This window comes from Podarcis tiliguerta, assembly GCF_965153285.1.
Source record: "Podarcis tiliguerta genome assembly, chromosome: 5".
Taxonomy (NCBI): domain Eukaryota; kingdom Metazoa; phylum Chordata; class Lepidosauria; order Squamata; family Lacertidae; genus Podarcis; species Podarcis tiliguerta.
In genome coordinates this window covers 67,209,737-67,229,082 of record NC_139538.1, presented here as the reverse complement: position 1 = coordinate 67,229,082, position 19,346 = coordinate 67,209,737, and the positions used below count along the sequence as shown (strand labels likewise).

The 19,346-nt window shown below is 43.7% G+C and overlaps 1 protein-coding gene across 5 annotated transcripts; it reads left to right on the top strand.

Moving 5' to 3' along the window:
* The first annotated feature begins 763 nt into the window (after positions 1-763).
* On the top strand, positions 764-17,734 carry PPA1 (inorganic pyrophosphatase 1). 5 transcript variants are annotated; one of them, XM_083441458.1, is made up of 12 exons: positions 843-1,035; positions 4,598-4,662; positions 6,626-6,706; positions 8,233-8,286; positions 9,212-9,331; positions 10,977-11,063; positions 12,254-12,380; positions 13,557-13,684; positions 14,877-14,959; positions 15,198-15,267; positions 16,553-16,592; positions 17,366-17,734. In XM_083441458.1, the coding sequence occupies exons 1-12, from the start codon at positions 972-974 to the stop codon at positions 17,392-17,394; spliced, it is 948 nt and encodes a 315-aa protein (XP_083297584.1). In that variant the 5' UTR covers positions 843-971; the 3' UTR covers positions 17,395-17,734. The 5 variants fall into 5 exon arrangements, with proteins under 5 accessions (XP_083297585.1, XP_083297584.1, XP_083297586.1 ...); XM_083441461.1 differs by having other exon boundaries at positions 860-1,035; positions 6,626-7,246; positions 7,315-8,286; XM_083441459.1 differs by lacking the exon at positions 6,626-6,706 and having other exon boundaries at positions 764-1,035.
* Positions 17,735-19,346: the final 1,612 nt, after the last annotated feature.

The window sequence follows — 19,346 nt, the reverse complement described above, 5'->3', positions numbered from 1 at the left end:
TGGATTTGGGGGGTTCTCATAAGCATCTGGTGGGCCACTGTGATAGCCAGATGCTGGAGTCGATGGCTCTTCGGCCTGATCCAGCAGGCTTCTTTTTACATAGCAAGGAATGAAAAATGAGTTATGACGTTTTTGTATTGCAAAAAGGGGAAAGGAAAGGATGGTGGGTTTTGTTCAGGCGTGGGGCTGGGAAAGAACAGCCACTCTGCAGTCCAGTCCAGGCTTCATATCCCCCCATATTGCCAGAGATTATTTTTTGGGGGGGGGGTGTTACTGAGGTTTAAGATTGCCTTTTGGATAGCGCTGCCATATAGAATTTGGCGTAACCCAATAAAGATAATTTCTTTAGGGGAGGAATATACAATTGGGAGACTAGACCAGTGTTTCCCACACTCTCAATCTGTTTTTGGACTATAGTTCCCATCATCCCTCGGGAAGATGGGAGTTGTAGTCCAAAAACAGCTGGAGACCCAAGTTTGGGGAAACCTCAGACTTTCTCCAATCTCGGTGATTGTTATTATTTATTATTTCCACAGAATTAGCCCTCTTAATTCCCCTGCAGCAGCAGCAACAAACCAGCTCAGCAAAGTGTTTGGTGGCACCTAAGGCTTTGCCTATCCAGAAGCAACTCAACGGGGTTACTCCCAGTGAAGCAGCGTTTAAGGTGTCAAAGGTGCCCCAAATCAAATTTGCTGAAGAAAAAGCGGAGGGGCGGGGAGAACTGCGAGGGGGCGGGACGTTGTTTCTTCACTACGGGGCATGCGCAGTGCGGGGCCGAGCCCGACGCGGCGTGGGAAGGATGATGAAACTCGGAGGAGCGCAGGGAGGGGAGAGGCCGCGCGCCTGCGCAGTGCGGGGGAAGCGGCTGGGAGGGCGTGCCGTCGGCTAATAAGAGGCCGCCTCGAGGGAGGAGGAGCAGCAGCGAGGAGCTCTCCTTTTGCTGTCGGTCGGTCGAGCCGGTAGGGCGCAGCATGGCCAGCTACAGCGTGGAGGAGCGCGGCTGCCCCAACAGCCTCGGCTACCGGCTGTTCTTCAGTGAGTTCTCCCCCGGGGGAGCCGGGCGGGCTTAGCCGAGGGGCTGCGGGAGAAGCTCGGGGCGCGGGGCGCCCGCGAGCGCGCAGGGCGGGAGATGAATGAAAGAGCGAGGCGAGCGCGCCCCTCGGGAGGGCATTTGTGGGGCAGACAGGCAGCCTAGGAAAAAGCCGCAGCCGGGCTCCGTTTGCTCCTCGACGCCTTCTCCTCCGCTTCTGGAATCGTGTCATGTAATTGCTTTGATAGACGGCGAGGCTCGATCCTGAATCCTTTCCATGGCGCTCTGCTTTTTGAAAAAGCTGCCATTGCAATGTCCAACTTGGCGGCGCAGTCAGGGAAAGGGCTTCTCGGCAGCCCCCTGGGGCGAGTTTGCGTTTTGCGCCCCTGCAAGCGGCTGGTTATCTGGGACAGAGGCGCTAACGCGGGTCCCTCCCTCGCAGGGTTGTTGTGAGGCTCGTGCAGCGCCGGAGCGTGCGCCAAGGGGTTTGCGGACGCTGCTGCAGTTTCCCCTCGTGGGTAGCCTGGTGCCAGCCCGCTGTGTCAGCGTGAAACGAGCCTGTCCAGAGAGCTTTTATATAGCTCTGCAGGGATTTTTCACAAGAGAGAAGGGGAAAGGATCCCAAATGCACCAGCACTGCCGTCATGCTGCCATGGGAGTTTCCCTGCTTCTCCAAGGCCTAATATTTGGGGTGGGGTGGTGGATTAGGCTTGGCGCATGGGTGTGTGTTCCTGCAATCCCAGTCACCCTTAAATCTAGGGCTGGGACGGGGAATTGGGGTTGGGTGCATCACCTGAATTCAGTGCCCCTCCAAACTCTTGTATACAAACACACCTGTCTTCCCATGTGGACTTTCAGGGATGGCTGCTCCAGCCATGAAATCACAACCTATTATTATAGAATGGCAGTGGAGATTTCCCCACTTCTGTGATTCTTTGCTAAGCCCCAGTTACCAACCCTTACTTTTGACTCCAGAAGGATGCGATACAGAAAATAGAACAACAAATACATGGAATATAGCATACAATACATTTAGTGCGTGAGAAGAGCACTTTTGAAAGCATTTAGCTATTCTGAAGGAGGAGAGAAGATGGGGGAAGGGAAGCAATTGGAAGGAAATGAAAGTGCGAGATACAGCTGCCCTTGAATGCTGTGACAGAGAACTTGATATATGGAGAAAGAGAAAGTCCTTGCCCAAGGTACTAGAATGGGACTGATGCTGTCATAAAAGTTGTGTGTGTGGTGAGGTTTAGGATGACTGATCATGGCGTTAACTGTCCATGTAATGCCCTATTAAGTGGCTATGGCCTAGTTTGCATGTCACATTAACCATAGTTTGTTTTTAAACTATGGTGTAATGTTAACTGAGCAGCATGCGACTCAGACATTCCTAAGGCAGTCCTTTCTTGCTGCTGTGCCACAAATGAAACAAGCTGGAGTCTGACTTGCTATGTCATTTGACCCAGGTGGTTTGGAGATTACAAAGGTAGCACACCTGGCTCCATCTACCCTCACCTTTCAGAATAGTTAAGTGTACTTAAGTACTCTTTGTATATGCTCAGAGTTGCTTGCTGGCTTTCCACTGGCTGTTTTGAAATTTCTTGCCTTCCCTGGTGCCCCAATAACTGGCAGGTGAGCTCCTGGTGCGCTGTTCTCCTCTAACCCTCCCCCATTGAGCAAACAGCTGTTGGGTTTAAAGTCTGAACCAGACTGTCAGATATGGGCAGTGAAGGTGGCTGTAAAATGAAAAGCCTCCTGCAGTATAATCCTTTAAGGCGATTTTCATTTCTTCCTGGTAGTGCTCCACCTCAAAACAGCTTCAGTTTTTGCTGCACAAAGAAATGACGATTATCCAAAGTTTTCTTAACTGATGTTCCTGGTAAGCTGAAAAAACTGAATCATAAAACAGGTCCACTGGAGTGAGAGACTACCATGCTTTTTACTTGAGGCTCCTAAGTCCACACCCAGACAATATCTTTATTAGGACTAATTAGAATACCAAAGCAGGGCACCAGCCATTTAAAAAGAGGCATTGATGGGAGCAATTTGTGCAGACACTGAGACAAGGTGTGCTAGATCCCATGCCTTGACTGGAGATTCCTTTTTAAGGTAATGCTCCAAGATGCATACTCTTCTAGATTGAGAAATGCAACTTGCAGTTTGTTTCTGGCGACTGCTGGGGAAAAACTTTTTCCTAAAGTGACTTAAGTACATGAAGGTATCTACCCTGCTGTCATCCATTCTAGTGGAAGCCCGGCTTGGCTTGCTGGCAGTTAACCTTGCCTGTTAATCCAGGAAAGCCATGAGTCCAAAATTAAATGAGCCTCTGAGTCCAGACGTACCTCAGCTAATAAGTTTGGACAAATGGATAGGTCCAGGTTTTTCTCATCACAGGCTACCAGGGAACTGGCCACCTTCGAGTCTTGGCAAAGGAGACTCCAGTGACCTAGTCAGTTTGTTTGTTTTTAAAGTCCTGTTGCCCAGTGCCATTTGCACTAGAGGACTTCTTGCACAACATGTTCTCTGCTGCTGAGCTGTGACCCTAAACCCACATGCAACTTACTAGGTCCTCTTTTCAGGAGTGTGCAATGCCATAAGGGAGCAAATTTTCCATGGCAATACTTGTGTGTGGGTAAATATAGCAAACGTGTGCATGGGGGCAATTATTTGGGTCTTTCCCACCCCCGCCAGCTCCCCCAATGAGAGGGAAAGGTTCTGCTTGGGTGGAAAGGTGCAGGAAAAGGGTGCAGCGCACATGGCTGCAGTTCTCTCCCCCCTACCCAGTCCATGACACACACACACACACATGCACTGTGTTGCTGTGTGTGATAATTTCCTTGGAGAAATGCCATGTAGGTGTGTAGGGGGGTCTAAAAGTAATGGGATCGTGACATCTACTGACATCTATCCAAGTACTCTTCTCATTGTGCAATATGATGTGTAGGAAATCATTTTGTTCATCTTTGGAGATATAAGCTAAACCATTTCAGGGCAACTTCATATCGGCCTCAGTTGTCATTTGATAAAGCTGGAGTCCGCTTCCTTGTACAGGTTTTGCTGTTTTCAGAGGCTCCCATAGTTTGCACTTCAGGGAGAACGCCTTCTGAGATACCTCGTAAAACTGAACACACTATGCTGGAGCACAGAAGCAGCAGCAAAAAGGGCTAGCTACCTGGGCTTGGCTACCTGGCTGTTGCAGGTCACAGTCTACAGGTATCTCTGACTACTGTGGAAGTGCCTTGGAGACTGCATAGGCTATCTGAAGCACTGCTGTTAGCGATGGGAGCTTCAAGCTGCACATGGATGGTGGGGGTAATCTGTGACGAACCGCTATCACATTTAGTGCTGTCTTCTGAGAAACTAGGGCTGGTAGGAACTCGGCAGCACACTTGCTGTTGCAGTGATTTCATTGGAACAAAACCCAATTGACAGGACTGTGCCAACTTGTCTTTGTTTATATACATTCACATTCTTTAAACTTTCTATCCCTGGTACTTTGTCAGCTTTATTTTACTACTGCATGCATTAAAGATAATCAAAAACTTGGACATTTCCTTTGTTTTTCAGAAAACCATAAGGGACAGTACATTTCTCCGTTCCATGACATTCCGATACATCCAGATGCTCGCAAGGTAAGGCTCGCGGTCATACTGAGCAGAACTTTGTGGGGATTCACCCTGCAGACTGCATAAAGGTGACCCAGTCACTCGATGTAGAGTTGCTTATTCTTAACAGGGGACAAGCTGTGTGCGTGTTCAAAGCAACTTCAACCTAATTTCGGATCCGTGCTTGACAACTTAAGGCAACTGCCTTGGCTTTATTAACCAATGTTACTTAAGTAAAACTTGACACGAAGGGCGGAATAATCTTTAACATAGCATGTGCATGTAAATTAATTTTTGTTCTTAAGTTGGGATGCAGGGGTGCAACTTTCCCTTTACTACCATTGTTCACTAGTCATTAGTGCCTGCTTCAGCCCAGTGCTCACTTTTCTCTTTTCAGCTGTAGAACAGAGGTTTCTAAACTGGTCCACAGACCACCAGTGTGGTGTAGTGGTTAAGAGCGGTAGACTCGTAATCTGGGGAACCGGGTTCGCGTCTCTGCTCCTCCACCTGCAGCTGCTGGGTGACCTTGGGCCAGTCACACTTCCTTGAAGTCTCTCAGCCCCACTCACCTCACAGAGTGTTTGTTGTGGGGGAGGAAGGGAAAGGAGAATGTTAGCCACTTTGAGACTCCTTTGGGTAGTGATAAAGCGGGATATCAAATCCAAACTACTACTACTACTACTACTTCTTCTTCTTCTTCTTCTTCTTCTTCTTCTTCTTCTTCTTCTTCACCAGTGGTCCACATGCTTCATTTAGGTGCTGTATGGTGTGTCTGTGAAAACGCAGTTTAAAACAGTTTAAATTTTTGTATTGCTGATACAAGGGAAAAAACCAGACAGAATAATATTGCAACAGTGGACAAAGACAAAAAGATCATGCTCTATAAATGTAATGCACCACTACATATATTATGGGCATTAAAGCAGATCAGGGTTGAATCAGGTCTTAACTATAGTTTTTTGGATCAAGAGCATTAAGTCTGAAATGGAACAATGTTTGTTTCACATTTTCTATAGCTTTTGTTGTTCCAGCACTTTTTTGTTTCCAAGTAGGCCTAGAGGCATAACTTGATGCAGTGAAATCTTCACATGTTGGCTTCGGGAAATACTGTAAAGTTAAATAGTGTTGTCTTATTTGGGCAGCCCAAATTGTCAGGTCATGACACATTTTTAAAAAATCATTACGATTCAAATTTTGGGCTATAAATATCAAAACTCCAGGTTGGCTAACAAAACAAGAGCAGCACATAATTGTACCAAATTTTTAAAGCTCACTATTAAAGAAACCCAAATTAGTTAGCAACAGTCAGAGCAGCATTAACAAGAAAAACACTGTAAACTATTTTGCATGAATGACCCTGTGGTTTTTCTGTGTGTGTGTGCGCACGCAACCAGCTTAGTTTATAAAACAGTAGAATGGAAATCTAATCTCATTGACATTGCCTTAGAGTAAAAGCCAAGGTCTGAGGGGGGCAAAAGGAATAGCAGGGTTGAAAACTAGAATTGAAAGGAGAACTTAAGTTTAAGTAGAATCTTGGCTAATTTTAGGCATGTACAAATCGGATAACTAATGGCGACTGTAAATGGTGCTCTTGGGCACAATTTACCTCATGTGGCAAGCGATAACTCTTGCAACAGAAGGAATGGGATTTGGCTGTCACTTGAGGCATGGTATCCCTTGTCCACTATATTCCATCTTCAGTTATAAAGTCCTCAAATACAGCTGAAAACAACCCCGCAAATTCAGCCACTGCCATCAGTGGAGCAAGGAGTAGAGGCAGGGGCTTCATGTGGTTGTTTTTTAAGAATCCAGAACGGATTTGTGCGCAATGAGACCCTGCCTATTTGAAGGTGCTATACCCCTTGCTTATCTGTTCGAGACACAGGTATAAAAGTTAGTAAGAATAAGCAGACATTTTATTGTCCCAGAAGCTAAACAATACAATGCAGTACTGATTCTCAGACTTCGCTTCTCTTTGTTTTTATTGCAGGGATGGCTCTCCTCGTTATTCTCCTGGGTTCTCCACAGCTTCAGTAGCAGCCCAGATAGGGAGTCCAGTTTAGGGCAAAAGGTTACATTACCCAGTCTTGTCTACAGCTCTTGCTCCTAATCCTCGTATTCTTAAGATCTTGAGAGGATTGGAGAGGTTCTAAATTTATCAGCACCTGGGCTGCTGCCCTCGTCGTATTTTAAATGTATATGGCCTCGTTGTACCTTTCCGTGCTTCCCAGGGCATGGCAAACTGGAATGCTGCTTATGTTTATGTATGAAAAGGGTGAGGGGCTCTCTCTGCCTCAGGAAATAGCTACAGAACTGTCTGGGCTTCTGTCATAAATATTTCCATTATTATTTTAATATACTTGCAGGCTGGTTTGTAATTTATATGGGCTGCATCCAGAGCAGTACCAGTGGCGTTTTGCTGATGTGGTTGTGCTTCTGTTTCCTTTCCTTCCCCCCGTGCACTCCACAAAACCTTCCCCAAAGGGTCCTTCAAGCCTCTGGAGCTGATTTTGAGAGCTGCAGGGGACAGAAGGGGAAAGTTGTATTACGCTAGTACAAATCTCTTGTGTTAGGGGAACAGGAGCCTTGGATACTGCCTCAAGGCTCCATGGTGGTTCCAATCCACTTGACTCATGCCTGCATAATTTTTAGCACATTTAATTCTGTTTTCTTAAGAAGCTATTTTTCCTTCTGAAGGAAGAAGGGGTGTCCCCTCCCACCTCGTTCTCAAAGTAGGTTGTTGATAAAATTGAAGCCAATTCACTCTTCGAACGGTGTTAGGAAACTGAAGTCTGATTAGATAATTTTCTGAGATACGAGCTAGGTATTTGTGGGCGTGATGTGTTTACCTAATAAAGGCTTTTAGTCCAGAATTCCACATACTTAAGAGTAACCCCCATTGTGCTTCTGAGTAGACCTGTATAGGATTTGCAGTGCGAGGTTCCTTTGCAGGTCTCAAAATGCCTGTCGGAATTCTAGCTTTAAAAAAAAGGCACATTTGAAATAATTGTTGTGAGAAGTGTCTCTGATACTTCATGCCAGCCAGGTTGCTCATTCCTGTATTCATTGGATAATCCTAAATGATGTTATTCTTTCTTCTGCCAGGGTGGAATTTGCTCTTCTGCGGCTGCTATGTAAATGCAGTTTATTTTTAAAAAATTAAAAGAAAATCTGGACATGTAAAATCTTAACCTGCAGTTGAAAGCAAAATGCATTAGCATGATAGTGATCTTCAATCATTGAACTTTTGATTGTGTTCTTGCATCTGTGCAATAGTCTCTTGCGTAATGGTCTCCATTAAATATCAAGTTATGCAACGAAATACCAGGTGGTCTTTTTTGCTTCCATTATGGATTGAAAGACTCAAAAGACAAAATTGTCTCCCCCACTGATGAATGCATGAAAGCTTTATAGTTTTCACCCCATTCCTTTATTGCAGCCCTTGGGGGGGGGGGAGGGAATTACTTGAATCCCGATGGCTTTGCTATTTTTATTTAAGATCTATTATCTAGACAGTTATATTTTTAATAAACAAAAGTTCAATTCTAGATTCACATGGATATGGTATATACCTCTCTGGTTTCTTATTCTTTTCAGGATGTGTTCAACATGGTTGTGGAAATACCTCGATGGACCAATGCTAAGATGGAGGTAATGGCATTCTATATTTGGAAAGCGGTAGTTCCTGGCTTGGTGTCTGCCTCTTCATTAAAATCAGCTTATCCGTGAAAGATAAAGCCATTCTGCGTCAGCCTCTCTGAAATTTGAAATTTCCTGATTAGTTAGTAGTAAAGAAATGGGCAGCTATTCTAAATCTGCAGGACTGCACACAATTCGTGAGCAAGCCCTATTGGACTTCTGAGTTTTCATGGTTGCTGTCAATTTGGATATTTAATTTACCGTATTTTTTGCTCTATAGACAATAAGACGCACCTAGTTTTGGGGAGAGGAAACAAGAAAAAAAGATTTTGGATCCCAGAACCCAGAACAGCAAGAGGGATCTCGCTTCTGGGATACTGTGTGGCTGTTCTGCCTTCTGGGATAACGCGCCCAGCCTCTTCAGGGCAGCGGGATGAAGGCTCCCCCTGCCCGCAAGAGGCTAAGGCAGAAGCCAGGACAGGCACGTTGCTGAAGGGGCGCTGCGGTGTTCTCCTCTCTGCGCAGCACCTCTCCTGCGAAGGAGGCGCCCCTTCAAGCGAAGCTGGAGAAGGAACAAAAGAAGTCCCTTCCGGCTTCCAGGACAGGCGCCTTGCTGAAGGGGCGCTGCGCAGATAAGGAGAGCTGCGCAGCACCCCTTCAGCGAAGCGGGAGGAGGAACAGAAGGGGCTCCGTTCCTCCTCCCGCTTTGCTGAAGGGGCGCTGCGCAGCTCTACCTCTCTGCGCGGCGCCATTCACTCCATAAGACGCACTCACATTTCCCCTTACTTTATAGGAGGAAAAAAGTGCGTCTTACGGAGTGAAAAATACGGTACTTTGAAAATGTGAATTGAAGCACCTTTAGGAGAAATACCGTCCTAAAATTGGATTGCTTGCACATTCTTCTGTTAATACTAAACTTAAACTAATTCTGTTTCAGATTGCAACCAAAGATCCTCTAAACCCAATTAAGCAGGATGTGAAGAAAGGAAAACTACGTTATGTCGCTAATGTCTTTCCCCACAAGGGATACATCTGGAATTACGGTGCTATTCCACAGGTATTTGTCTAGCTTTCTTTATTTTCAGAGGTCTTTTAACTGCTGAGCATAACTGTTCATTAGGCTGCCCCTGGAAGTACTATGTTTCTGTGCAAACATGTTAGCAAAGCAACATTATAGCAAGAGCAAAACACTAATGAGGAGGAACATGTAACTATTGCATGGACAACAGGGTGGCAAAATCTCAGGAGAAAAGTGAGAGTACAGTCTATGTTGTAAACAAGGAAGCTGATTGTGCTGCAACTGAACCAGTTGGCTTTGCAGATCACAATTCGCATGTCAGGGTCATCTTGAAAAGTACACAATTTACGTAGGTGTTGCATTTCAACACACCCCGCACATTTAAATGGAATTGTGTGTATTTGAAACACAATCGAAAAAGCTTGCAAAGACCCCATTTTGGGGCCACTTCCAGGTTTGGCACAATGTGAGCAGGTGTGATCGTGCACATATCAGACATACCTGAAACGGTCACTGCCTGTATTAAACCCTGAAAAAGCCAGCACAAGTCACAGGGGATAATGAATGCATATGATTAAGACTTTAGAAACATGGCATTCCAGTGCACTAACCAGACTTTTTAAGAAGAAGAAAGTGAGAGCTTGCTATGGAAGCTGTGCTGTTATAGTTTTATCTCTGTAATACTAACTCTCTTTTCCCTACTTCCGCTAATTCAATTCCAGTACTTGTTTTCTAGCTGGCATCAGTCCCTCCCTTTGTCAGTTTGTTGTACCTCACTGATCAATCCTCTATTTCATGTGGTACAGAGGCTACAACATACTGTCAGACACTTCCTCCTGCCCCAGTTGGCATTGTGGTTACAGTTCTTCCACCTTTTCTGAATTAGACTTCAGACCTGTCCTACTCTGAGTTCCCTCTGACCACAGAACTACTCAGACTTCCTCTGCCCAATCATGTATTCTTGTCTTCAATCATTTCAAAGATTTTTATATTTATTTTTTAAATCTTAAACATGTATTGAGGTAACTTCTACTTTCCAAATTGGCAGCATTTGTTCCAGCTAAACTTTAGATGGCCAGCATAAGGGATGCCAAGGCATCATTATGTAAGCTGTTCCGGAGCCCTGCCCTTGCCGGGGTTTTAATAACTCTGCTTCTGACCTGGAAGGAAGTTAGGTCAATTTCTATTAAAGCAGTCTGAATGGCAACTTCCCTCTGGCATGTGTTATCAACACATCCATATTTCTGTGTAAGGTAGCTAAATGCACGCACGTGGAAGTCTCTTCAACTTGAATTTATGCGAGCGTGTTCTGGTTAATGCAACAAATCTAACGGCAAGTTGAGGTTTCATAACTGATCTAAAAATTTCCCTGCTCCTTTCATATGCAGAAAGATGCAGTGCTTTGTGGATTTGGTTAAGTGTCAAACAAATGGCCTAGATTCAGCTAGGAAAAGCAGACTCCTTCCTCTGATTCCTGAATTTTCTTGTAAGAAATATATCACAGCCACCAGCCATACCCTTGAGGCTGTCAGTGGACAAAGTTGGCTGCCTAAAGAGCATTTCAAGAGAAAATACTTTTTAAAAGACGTAAAACTGCAAATGCCGTATAAGCAGCCCATTAGCAAAGTAACTCTGTGTGTGTGTGTGTATGTGTGCTACATATAACCTCTTCTTCTTTTTCAAGACATGGGAAGACCCAGAGCATAAAGATGAAAATACCAGCTGCTGTGGAGATAATGATCCAATTGACGTTTGCGAAATTGGAAGCAAGGTAGTGTGTTTTTTGAAGTGGTGGTGGTCTGTGTTTAGAGCTGTAAACTGTTGTTTCAATCTCTCTCTTTTTGTCCACATTGGTGAAACTTTACGCCTGAATGTCTTGCTGAACCGGACTTTTCAGCTAGTTGCCCTGTGCAAACATTGGGCATTATAATTTTGCATCAAGGCATGGTAAGGTTGCAATGAGTTTAAATCAGCGGTAGGTAACTTGTTCTGCATATACAACCATACTGGAAATGTATTAAGGGCTTGTTAAAGTGGGTCTGTTTGCTTCAACTGATTTAATATAGAGTTCATAATGGATTCTAGAATGTATCTGTTTTGGTAGCAGAAACAGAGTCCTATGGTACCATAAAACGGAATTATTGTGACATCAGCTTAAACGGACTACAACTTACTTAGTCAGGAAATGCTCTTCTCAGCTGGAACATATGCCTGCATTGCTACGCAGAGAAAAGTTTGTAAAGAGTGAGGCTAAAATAAATGCCAAGGCTTACATTTCTACACGGACTCTAAATACTATTTACCGTATTTTTCGCTCTATAAGACGCACCAGACCACAAGACGCACCTATTTTTTGGAGGAAGAAAACAAGAAAAAAAATATTCTGAATCTCAGAAGCCAGAACAGCAAGAGGGATCGCTGCGCAGTGAAAGCAGCAATCCCTCTTGCTGTTCTGGCTTCTGGGGTAGCTGAGCAGCCTGCATTTGCTCCATAAGACGCACACACATTTCCCCTTACTTTTTAGGAGGGAAAAAGTGAGTCTTATAGAGCAAAAAATACGGTAATAGATGCCAAGATAAGTTAGACTCATGCTGCGGTATTGTCTTAAAACCGTTACCCCTGAGTTAGCCCTCAAAATTTTTTGATACAATTATAATTAATATGACATGTGAAACATCAGACTTTTTTATCTCCCATATTCTCAGTCTCTCTACAAACATCTGTAGTTATACCTTTAATCTGAAAATAAAAATATGAAAGATGAGCTCCTTGGGAAAACTTTACACCAACTCACAAATATCTTGGTTGGTGAGTGTTTGTCTCTGGTTTAGGCAGAATAAGTGGTTCAGGCCTATTGCTGAGCAATCGGTGAGAGATACTACAGTACTTAACGATTACGGCTTATTTGAATTGTTTGTTCAGTCTTTCCATCTTATTAATGAGGAACATCTACTCGATCAGGTGTGTAGCAGAGGAGAAATAATTAAAGTGAAAGTGCTGGGTGTTCTGGCATTGATTGATGAGGCTGAAACAGACTGGAAGGTCATCGCAATCAACACTGAAGACCCCGATGCTGCTAAATTGAACAGTAAGTAGCGCTGAAGTGATCAGAACTTTCCTTCCTCTCCCTTCAAATGCCCAGCAAGGAAAGGTGAGATCTGTGTAGAGCACAGGTAATATGATGCTGTTTATGTCTCTAGAACAATGTATTCCTAGATCCATGGAATATGTAGCAGGTTGTTAACAAACCTTTAGCAGGACGCTAACATCACTACTGCACAAATCTCATGGATGGATGGTAATAATGGTTGGTAATAATGGTAATCCTACTTGCCTTGAAGGGACTGAAGTCTTGAGTAAATCAAAGTTTTGTAGGTTCCACTTCATTTAGAAGAGGTGAAACTTATACTACTGGTTGTAGCATGAGCAATAAATATTTGGACCAAACACTGTTGTTTTCTAAGTTGCTTTAAGTTTCCTGGGGCAAAAAAAAAAGACTAATAAATTTAGTAATAGTAATGAGAGTGTGTTAAGTGCCAGAAACAACAGTTGCTTTGTTTACAGAAGGAAGTGCAAGCAATGTATTGAGACTTTGCTATGTGGAGTTTATCTGTAGTTTGGAGACCCAGTTACAAAGAGCAGGAAGATTTCTCCCGTGGTGTAGTTGGAGCCTGTGCCTAGATGGAGCCTAAGGTGTGGTCAGAACTTCCTAAGTCGGCATATTTTATGAGTCATGGATAGGAAAACTGCCAGGTCTCTGTGTTTACACAAGAAATAGTACCTTTATAAAACACAAGCCTAGTTTTGAATTATTCTTCACTGCATGTGATTTCCTCTCGACTTTCTACACACCAGTTAAGGCAATGGGTTGGTTGTTTTTTCAGTTTGGTGGGAGTTCTTAGATTCACCTCTTCCCTATATAGGGGTGGATTTCTAGTGGGGTTGCCAACTTTGCCCTTGCAACAAGAGTCCACTGAGAAAGATAAGAATAATGCTGTGCTAAGTTGTAGATCTTGGCTGTGGTTCAGAAAAAAAAAGTGCCCGTGATAGGTTCTATCTATCTAGGTTCTTGTATCTGTTTGCAGGCTCTCGGCAAACCTTTAATCCACATTAGAACAATTGCCAACTAGGCAGGAAAATGGATATGGTGGCAGGGTTGAGGGGGTAAAGCATGTTCTTGAATCTAAGGCATGTCCTTTTAGTGTCCTGTAACTAATTCTCGTAACTGGGTTCTGAAGGCATGGTTCTTATTTTTATTTATAAGATATTAATGATGTCAGGACGTTGAAGCCTGGCTATTTAGAAGCGACAGTGGACTGGTTTAGAAGATACAAAGTACCTGACGGGAAGCCGGAAAACCAATTTGCATTCAATGGAGAATTTAAAGACAAGGTATGTTTGCATCCTGATGGATATCCGTCAATGCCCGAAAGAATGCCTAGCCTCTTTCACAGTAAAATGGCGTTCCCTGTCAGCACCAACTCCTTTTCGGTAATTGACAATATCATGGGGAGCCAGAGTTCTTCATGCTTCGTTCTGTGGGGAAAGTAGCTCCTGATGAGTGCTTCATTTCCTTTAGCTGAAAGTTAAAAACCTATTAAACAGACAAATGTACATACAGTGGTACCTCGGGTTACATATGCTTCAGGTTACATATGCTTCAGGTTAGACTCCGCTAACCCAGAAATAGTACCTCGGGTTAAGAACTTTGCTTCAGGATGAGAACAGAAATCATGCTCCGGCGGCGCGGCAGCAGCAGGAGGCCCCATTAGCTAAAGTGGTGCTTCAGGTTAAGAACAGTTTCAAGTTAAGAACGGAACGAATTAAGTACTTAACCGGAGGTACCACTGTATTCTGTCATATGTTTGTTTACACACACACACACACCCCAACACTTGTAACAGCTCAGCCATTCTCTCATTGAAAGACATAGGCAAAGTGCTTTTAATTCCCTTTCTCATCTGTTAGGTTGTATAATATTTATTTCTTGATAAACCTTGACTGTTCATTTCTTGTTTTTCTCTTTTCATTGGAGACTGTTGTGGCTCAACAAGCACATTTATTTATATTTCTCTGTCCTGCCACTTGGTTAGAGGTGAAGCTGCAGCATTTATCTTCTTCTTTTAACATTTCTGTGTTCAAATCAATACACTGATAAGCAGCAGTGAGCAGTGGAATGGCTGAAGGAGTCAGTCAAAACCTCTGCTGCTGTTCATGCCAAGTTGGAAGAGCCCTTTGTCTGTGTCTTACCGTTGCAAAACTTTGGCTGGCCCTCCATCCTATGCCATTTCAAAGTACAGCCCTTGTTAAAAACTAGTTGCCACCCAGAAATGTGCCACTTCAACATTATTTTTTAAAAGGAGATGTATTGTTTCCATGTTCCTTGAGAATGCAGCACATAATGAAATGGACAGATTAATACTAGAATGCCATTGACAAACTAGGATGGGACATAATGCAGGCTTGTGCAGTTATTACCTAGATTTTCTCTTGACTAGGGAAGTATTTGTTGCATTAAACACAAGGCATTGTTGCATTGCAGATATTAAGAGGCACTGAACTTGTTCTGTTCTCTGTTTCATAGGACTTTTCAATTAAGATTATCGGAGACACCCATGATTACTGGAAGGCTCTAGTAAATAACAAAACAGGTGGAGAAATTTGCTGGTAAGTTGCTACTCTTCTCCTTCCAGTCTTGGGCTTTTAAAGAGATGGAATTAAATGAGAGGGGTGATCATAGGGCTCGCCCGATGCCTAAAAACGTTACTGTTAGCACTTGCACTCGTAATGCAGGCATCATTTTGAAATATGTCAGGGTTAGGAATATATCTCAGTATTTTTATATTGAATAAATATGCATGGAGCGAAAACGTGGCTACTTCTATAACTGAACTTTCTCTTCTAGCACAAATACAACTTTGCCAGACAGCCCTTGCCATTGTGATCAAACATCTGCAGGGGCTACGGTGGGAGAGGTAAGCAGATCTGTTTAATTTCTATGCCCAGGACATGTAAGGACACCGTTCTAATTTGCATGGCTGTGTGCATTTCATGCAAAGGCGGAAAAGCCGCCAAATGTGGCATTGGCTGCAGAACTCAGCATCTTAGAAATCTTTCTGTTCAACTTATTTAAAAGAAGATGGCTGTCTGGGTGGGCAAAAAAAAGTGCCTGGCAAAACCTGTCATGGTCCAAAGGTGGGTCTTTCCATGTCCCAAATATTTCATTTAGCTATATCCTCATGAACAAGGGATGCACATTAAGCAGGCTTGCTTTATGCCTTCTACATGGTACAGAACTTGGGTGTTGTGTATATTTTATTTATTTCAAGCACAGCCTACACCCAGTTCTGAATGTTGTGCATCTTCTGCTCCTGGGATGGTGACTCCTATTGCACAGCCATCATTTTGAGAGAAGAGACTGTCTAATCTGATTAGTAGTGCAGCCTGTGCCTATTAGTGATTACCTGGATAATTATAAAAAATGCTAATACCATTTCCAGGTCCCACCCTACCGTATGTTTCAGTAATACCACTTCATTGACACCATGGGCAGAAATATCCTCCTAAACCCATGTTTTGTAAATGATGGGAAGCCCTCATAAGAACGTCCATGCAAGTGCTAAGGAGAGGCATAGCTTCCTTCACTAGTCCTAAGGCTGTTCAGGCTGTATTGGCTCCTTTCTTCTTCTTTTTTTCCTGTGCAAAGAGAACACACTGTACTTCCACCCCCCTCCTCTTCTCCCCCCCCCCCCATAGGCCTACATTTTCTACTCTTCCTCCCTCCCTTCTCTGCGCTCATGCAAGGAATGGAAAGCTGTCACTGTGAACCGCAATGCCTCCCCCTGCTCTTTAGCTGATTATCTAGGGAAATGCAAGGATGCTGCCTAGTATAATGACCAAAAATGCACATTCTAATGAATTTGGTTAAATGTGAGTGGGGAAATAGCTCATTGATTCTGGTTGGGGTTGGTCTGCAGCAACTGCAGAATGCCAGCTCCACATCAGAATGGCAGCACTTGAAAGGGTTATCTTTTTAGTCTCAAGTTCCAGCTCCTCAGATATATAGTTTTACTGGGAGCATCAGAAGAGTTACTGTTTTTCATCCAGTTAGTACCAGGAGGGGCAATAACTGTATGGCATTTAATTTATTACAATTATTGCACTTATTTGCAAAATCTTATGTACTGATGTGAAAGAGAAACTGAGTTTTTAAATTTGGCAGGAATCCTGGGTTTAATGCTCTCCTCTTTTTCCCCCTAGGCACCTGCCAGCGGTCCTGCCGATCCAATACCACCAGAAGGTAACCTTGATTCTGAGTGAATTTGAGAAGTGTGTGTGTGTGTGTGTGTGTGTGTGTGTTTTCTTGGAGAGTGGGAACCATCAGTTAAGAGCTCTCATTCTGCATCCTCACCTGTATGGCACTGACCTTTACATTTAAACTACTACCCTATTAGAGCTAAATATCTTGTTTGCAAGACTTGGACCAGGGAAAGCCAACAATTCAGTATTAGAGCTCCTGCATTCTTCAACATTTGTGTAACACTTCTGACAAGTGATTATGCAGTGCCTTAGGTGTCTGTAAAACTGCACTCGTCTGAAAGATCTGTTAATGCTTACAGGAGGTCTAACACCAATATTTGACAACCCTCACTTTATGACCCAGTTTCCCAGGAATTACATCCAGTGCAACTTTTCACGTTCTGAGTTACCAGTAAATGTTGAAGGGCTGTCTTTCTAGTATGCAAATGGTCCAATGTAAGCTCAAGGCATAGTTCCAGGCACAAAGCTTGCAGCTGCCCTTGTAGCCAAATGCCTTGTACCTGTCTCCTTGCCTGTACAAAGGACACAAGCATTTGTTTGCCTGCTCTCTAGCTGCTTCTAAAACATCCAGTTTTAAAAACAAAAGCCAGGATAAATTATATGGAAATTAACAATGTATAACTGGCATGTACGAAGTTCGCTTCACATTTTAAAATGGTGATTTGCAATGCCTTATAAAGAATTTTTGCCAAGTTACATTATGATGCTAAAGTTTTTGTCTCCTTTTTCCATTTCTTTCCCTTTAAAACCCAGTGGACAGGTGGTACTTCTATGAGAAGTGAGCGAGGCAGATGCTGCCATAGTTGCTACCACAACACCAGGAAACACTTGTGCGCAACTAGATGAGAACCGGGAACTTCAGTTTCAAGAGCAGTCCTGTTTTGAAACATGTAAAATAGTTTATGATGATGTAACAGATTTTTGCATACCTACCAGTAACGTGTGCTTGGAATATATGCTCGAAATATATCAAGATCCTAGCATCGGAGCAGTTCTTGTGTAAAACACCAGCCTGACAGTCTTCAAAATCTACTTGCACATCATGGCAAATCACTGTTGCATAACCCAGTTGTGTGTAGATACCTGCTTTCATTGCTTATGAAGAATTTTTGCTGAAGCGCATTCTGAAGTCTTGTCTCCTTCATGTTCTTTTGAAATCTCATGCGATCATGAAGAGAGAAGTGTGCGTAATGAAAGATGGAGGAAAAAGTAAAAAGAAGCGTTGGATTCTGAAACCCCCCCCCCCCCACTCCTTCTGTTTTAAAAACAGCAATATTATTTTGGAAGTCAGAGATGCCTCTCCCTGGCACTAACCTTACCAGCTTTGCATGAGGCGGAAGTACAGCACTTTTCAAGCAATCCTTGTGTTATCTATGGCCGGTTTGGTAGCTCTGGTGACTAAGAGTAGTCTCCTAACCCTCCCATCTCACAATAAATTATGGCCGCAACTTCTTCACTGCAGTGCTTGGTAGGTAGAGCTGCCATTGACAGGTTGAAGGGGGGATAATGACACCCACTACTTGCCATTTCATAGTTGGTGGGCATGCTCCATGCCTCCTTGCCTGTCCTTTGTTCACTGCCCCCATCATCTATACTACACTGATACAGATATGTCAGGAACATATCTTTCAGGTTGTGGCACTGGCAAAAACAGAGTAGACATGTAGGCCGGGAATTCTGCATAGCACTGCCCGGCTTCTGCCCCCCACTGGATCCTGTGGGGACTGGAGGTGGGTAGCCTAGCAGCATTAATGCTGAGTGGAGTTTCCGGCCTGTGCACCTATGCTCTTAACACTGAATATGCACAGGGTGGGAGTGGGGCTGCCATAATTCGGATGGCAGTGCTGGCAGGTTTACATGTACCACACAGGCCCCAGCTAAGCTACATTTGTTGGCAGCAGTAGACTGGCATATTCTACTTGGTAGTAAAATGATTTGGAAAGCTCACTTCATGCAAAATTATAGTCAATATCAATACTAAAATGATACGCAGCTTTGATTGTCTTGTAATGAGAGTGAATGCTTTGTCTGAGAAGCAGGGCTATGACAGACAGGCAGTTGCCCCCATCCCTGCTTCTCTATGGTGGAAGATGTAATTTGCTTGGTGTTGACTCCTTTGGCGTGTCAGCCTTGCATTTTATACTAGAAGTGCCAGTTAGCCTGCACTGGGCCTAGGGCCCCTCATGCAGAACTTGAGGCTACTTTCTCATAGGAATGAGTTTCTGGAAATGTGTGTCCATCAATGGCACTGGTACTGACTGTTCTATGCAGAACTTGAAATTCTTCAAAAGGATTTGCCACGCACTTCCTTGAGGTCATGTTTTGGTGTTAAAATGCAGCATGTCTTTTGTTACATAAAAGCTTCTGTTGAGGCCGTAGGTGCCTTCTGTTTTTGAAAGATCTGTTTTATTGATTTGGACAGAACACTATTCTGTTCCAAATAAAATGCTGTTTGTGTAGTTAGGAATAAGATAACAAAGCTTCCCTCCTGCCAGCAGCATTGTAATGGCTGTGGCATTATGGTACATGTCTTTTGTTGTACTGGAGACTGTGAAAATTTCAGTAATGAGGTGAGGTTTGAAGACGATGGATTTTCTCACTGGGATCATTACGAATACTTGTGTGGGAAAGCAGACAGTCCTCTTAGCAAGGAACATTTTGAGCGCTTGACAGAGAATAAGCTCTTGAAGTCTCATAAAAGAATTCAAGCGATAAAGTACATCTCAAGTACTTT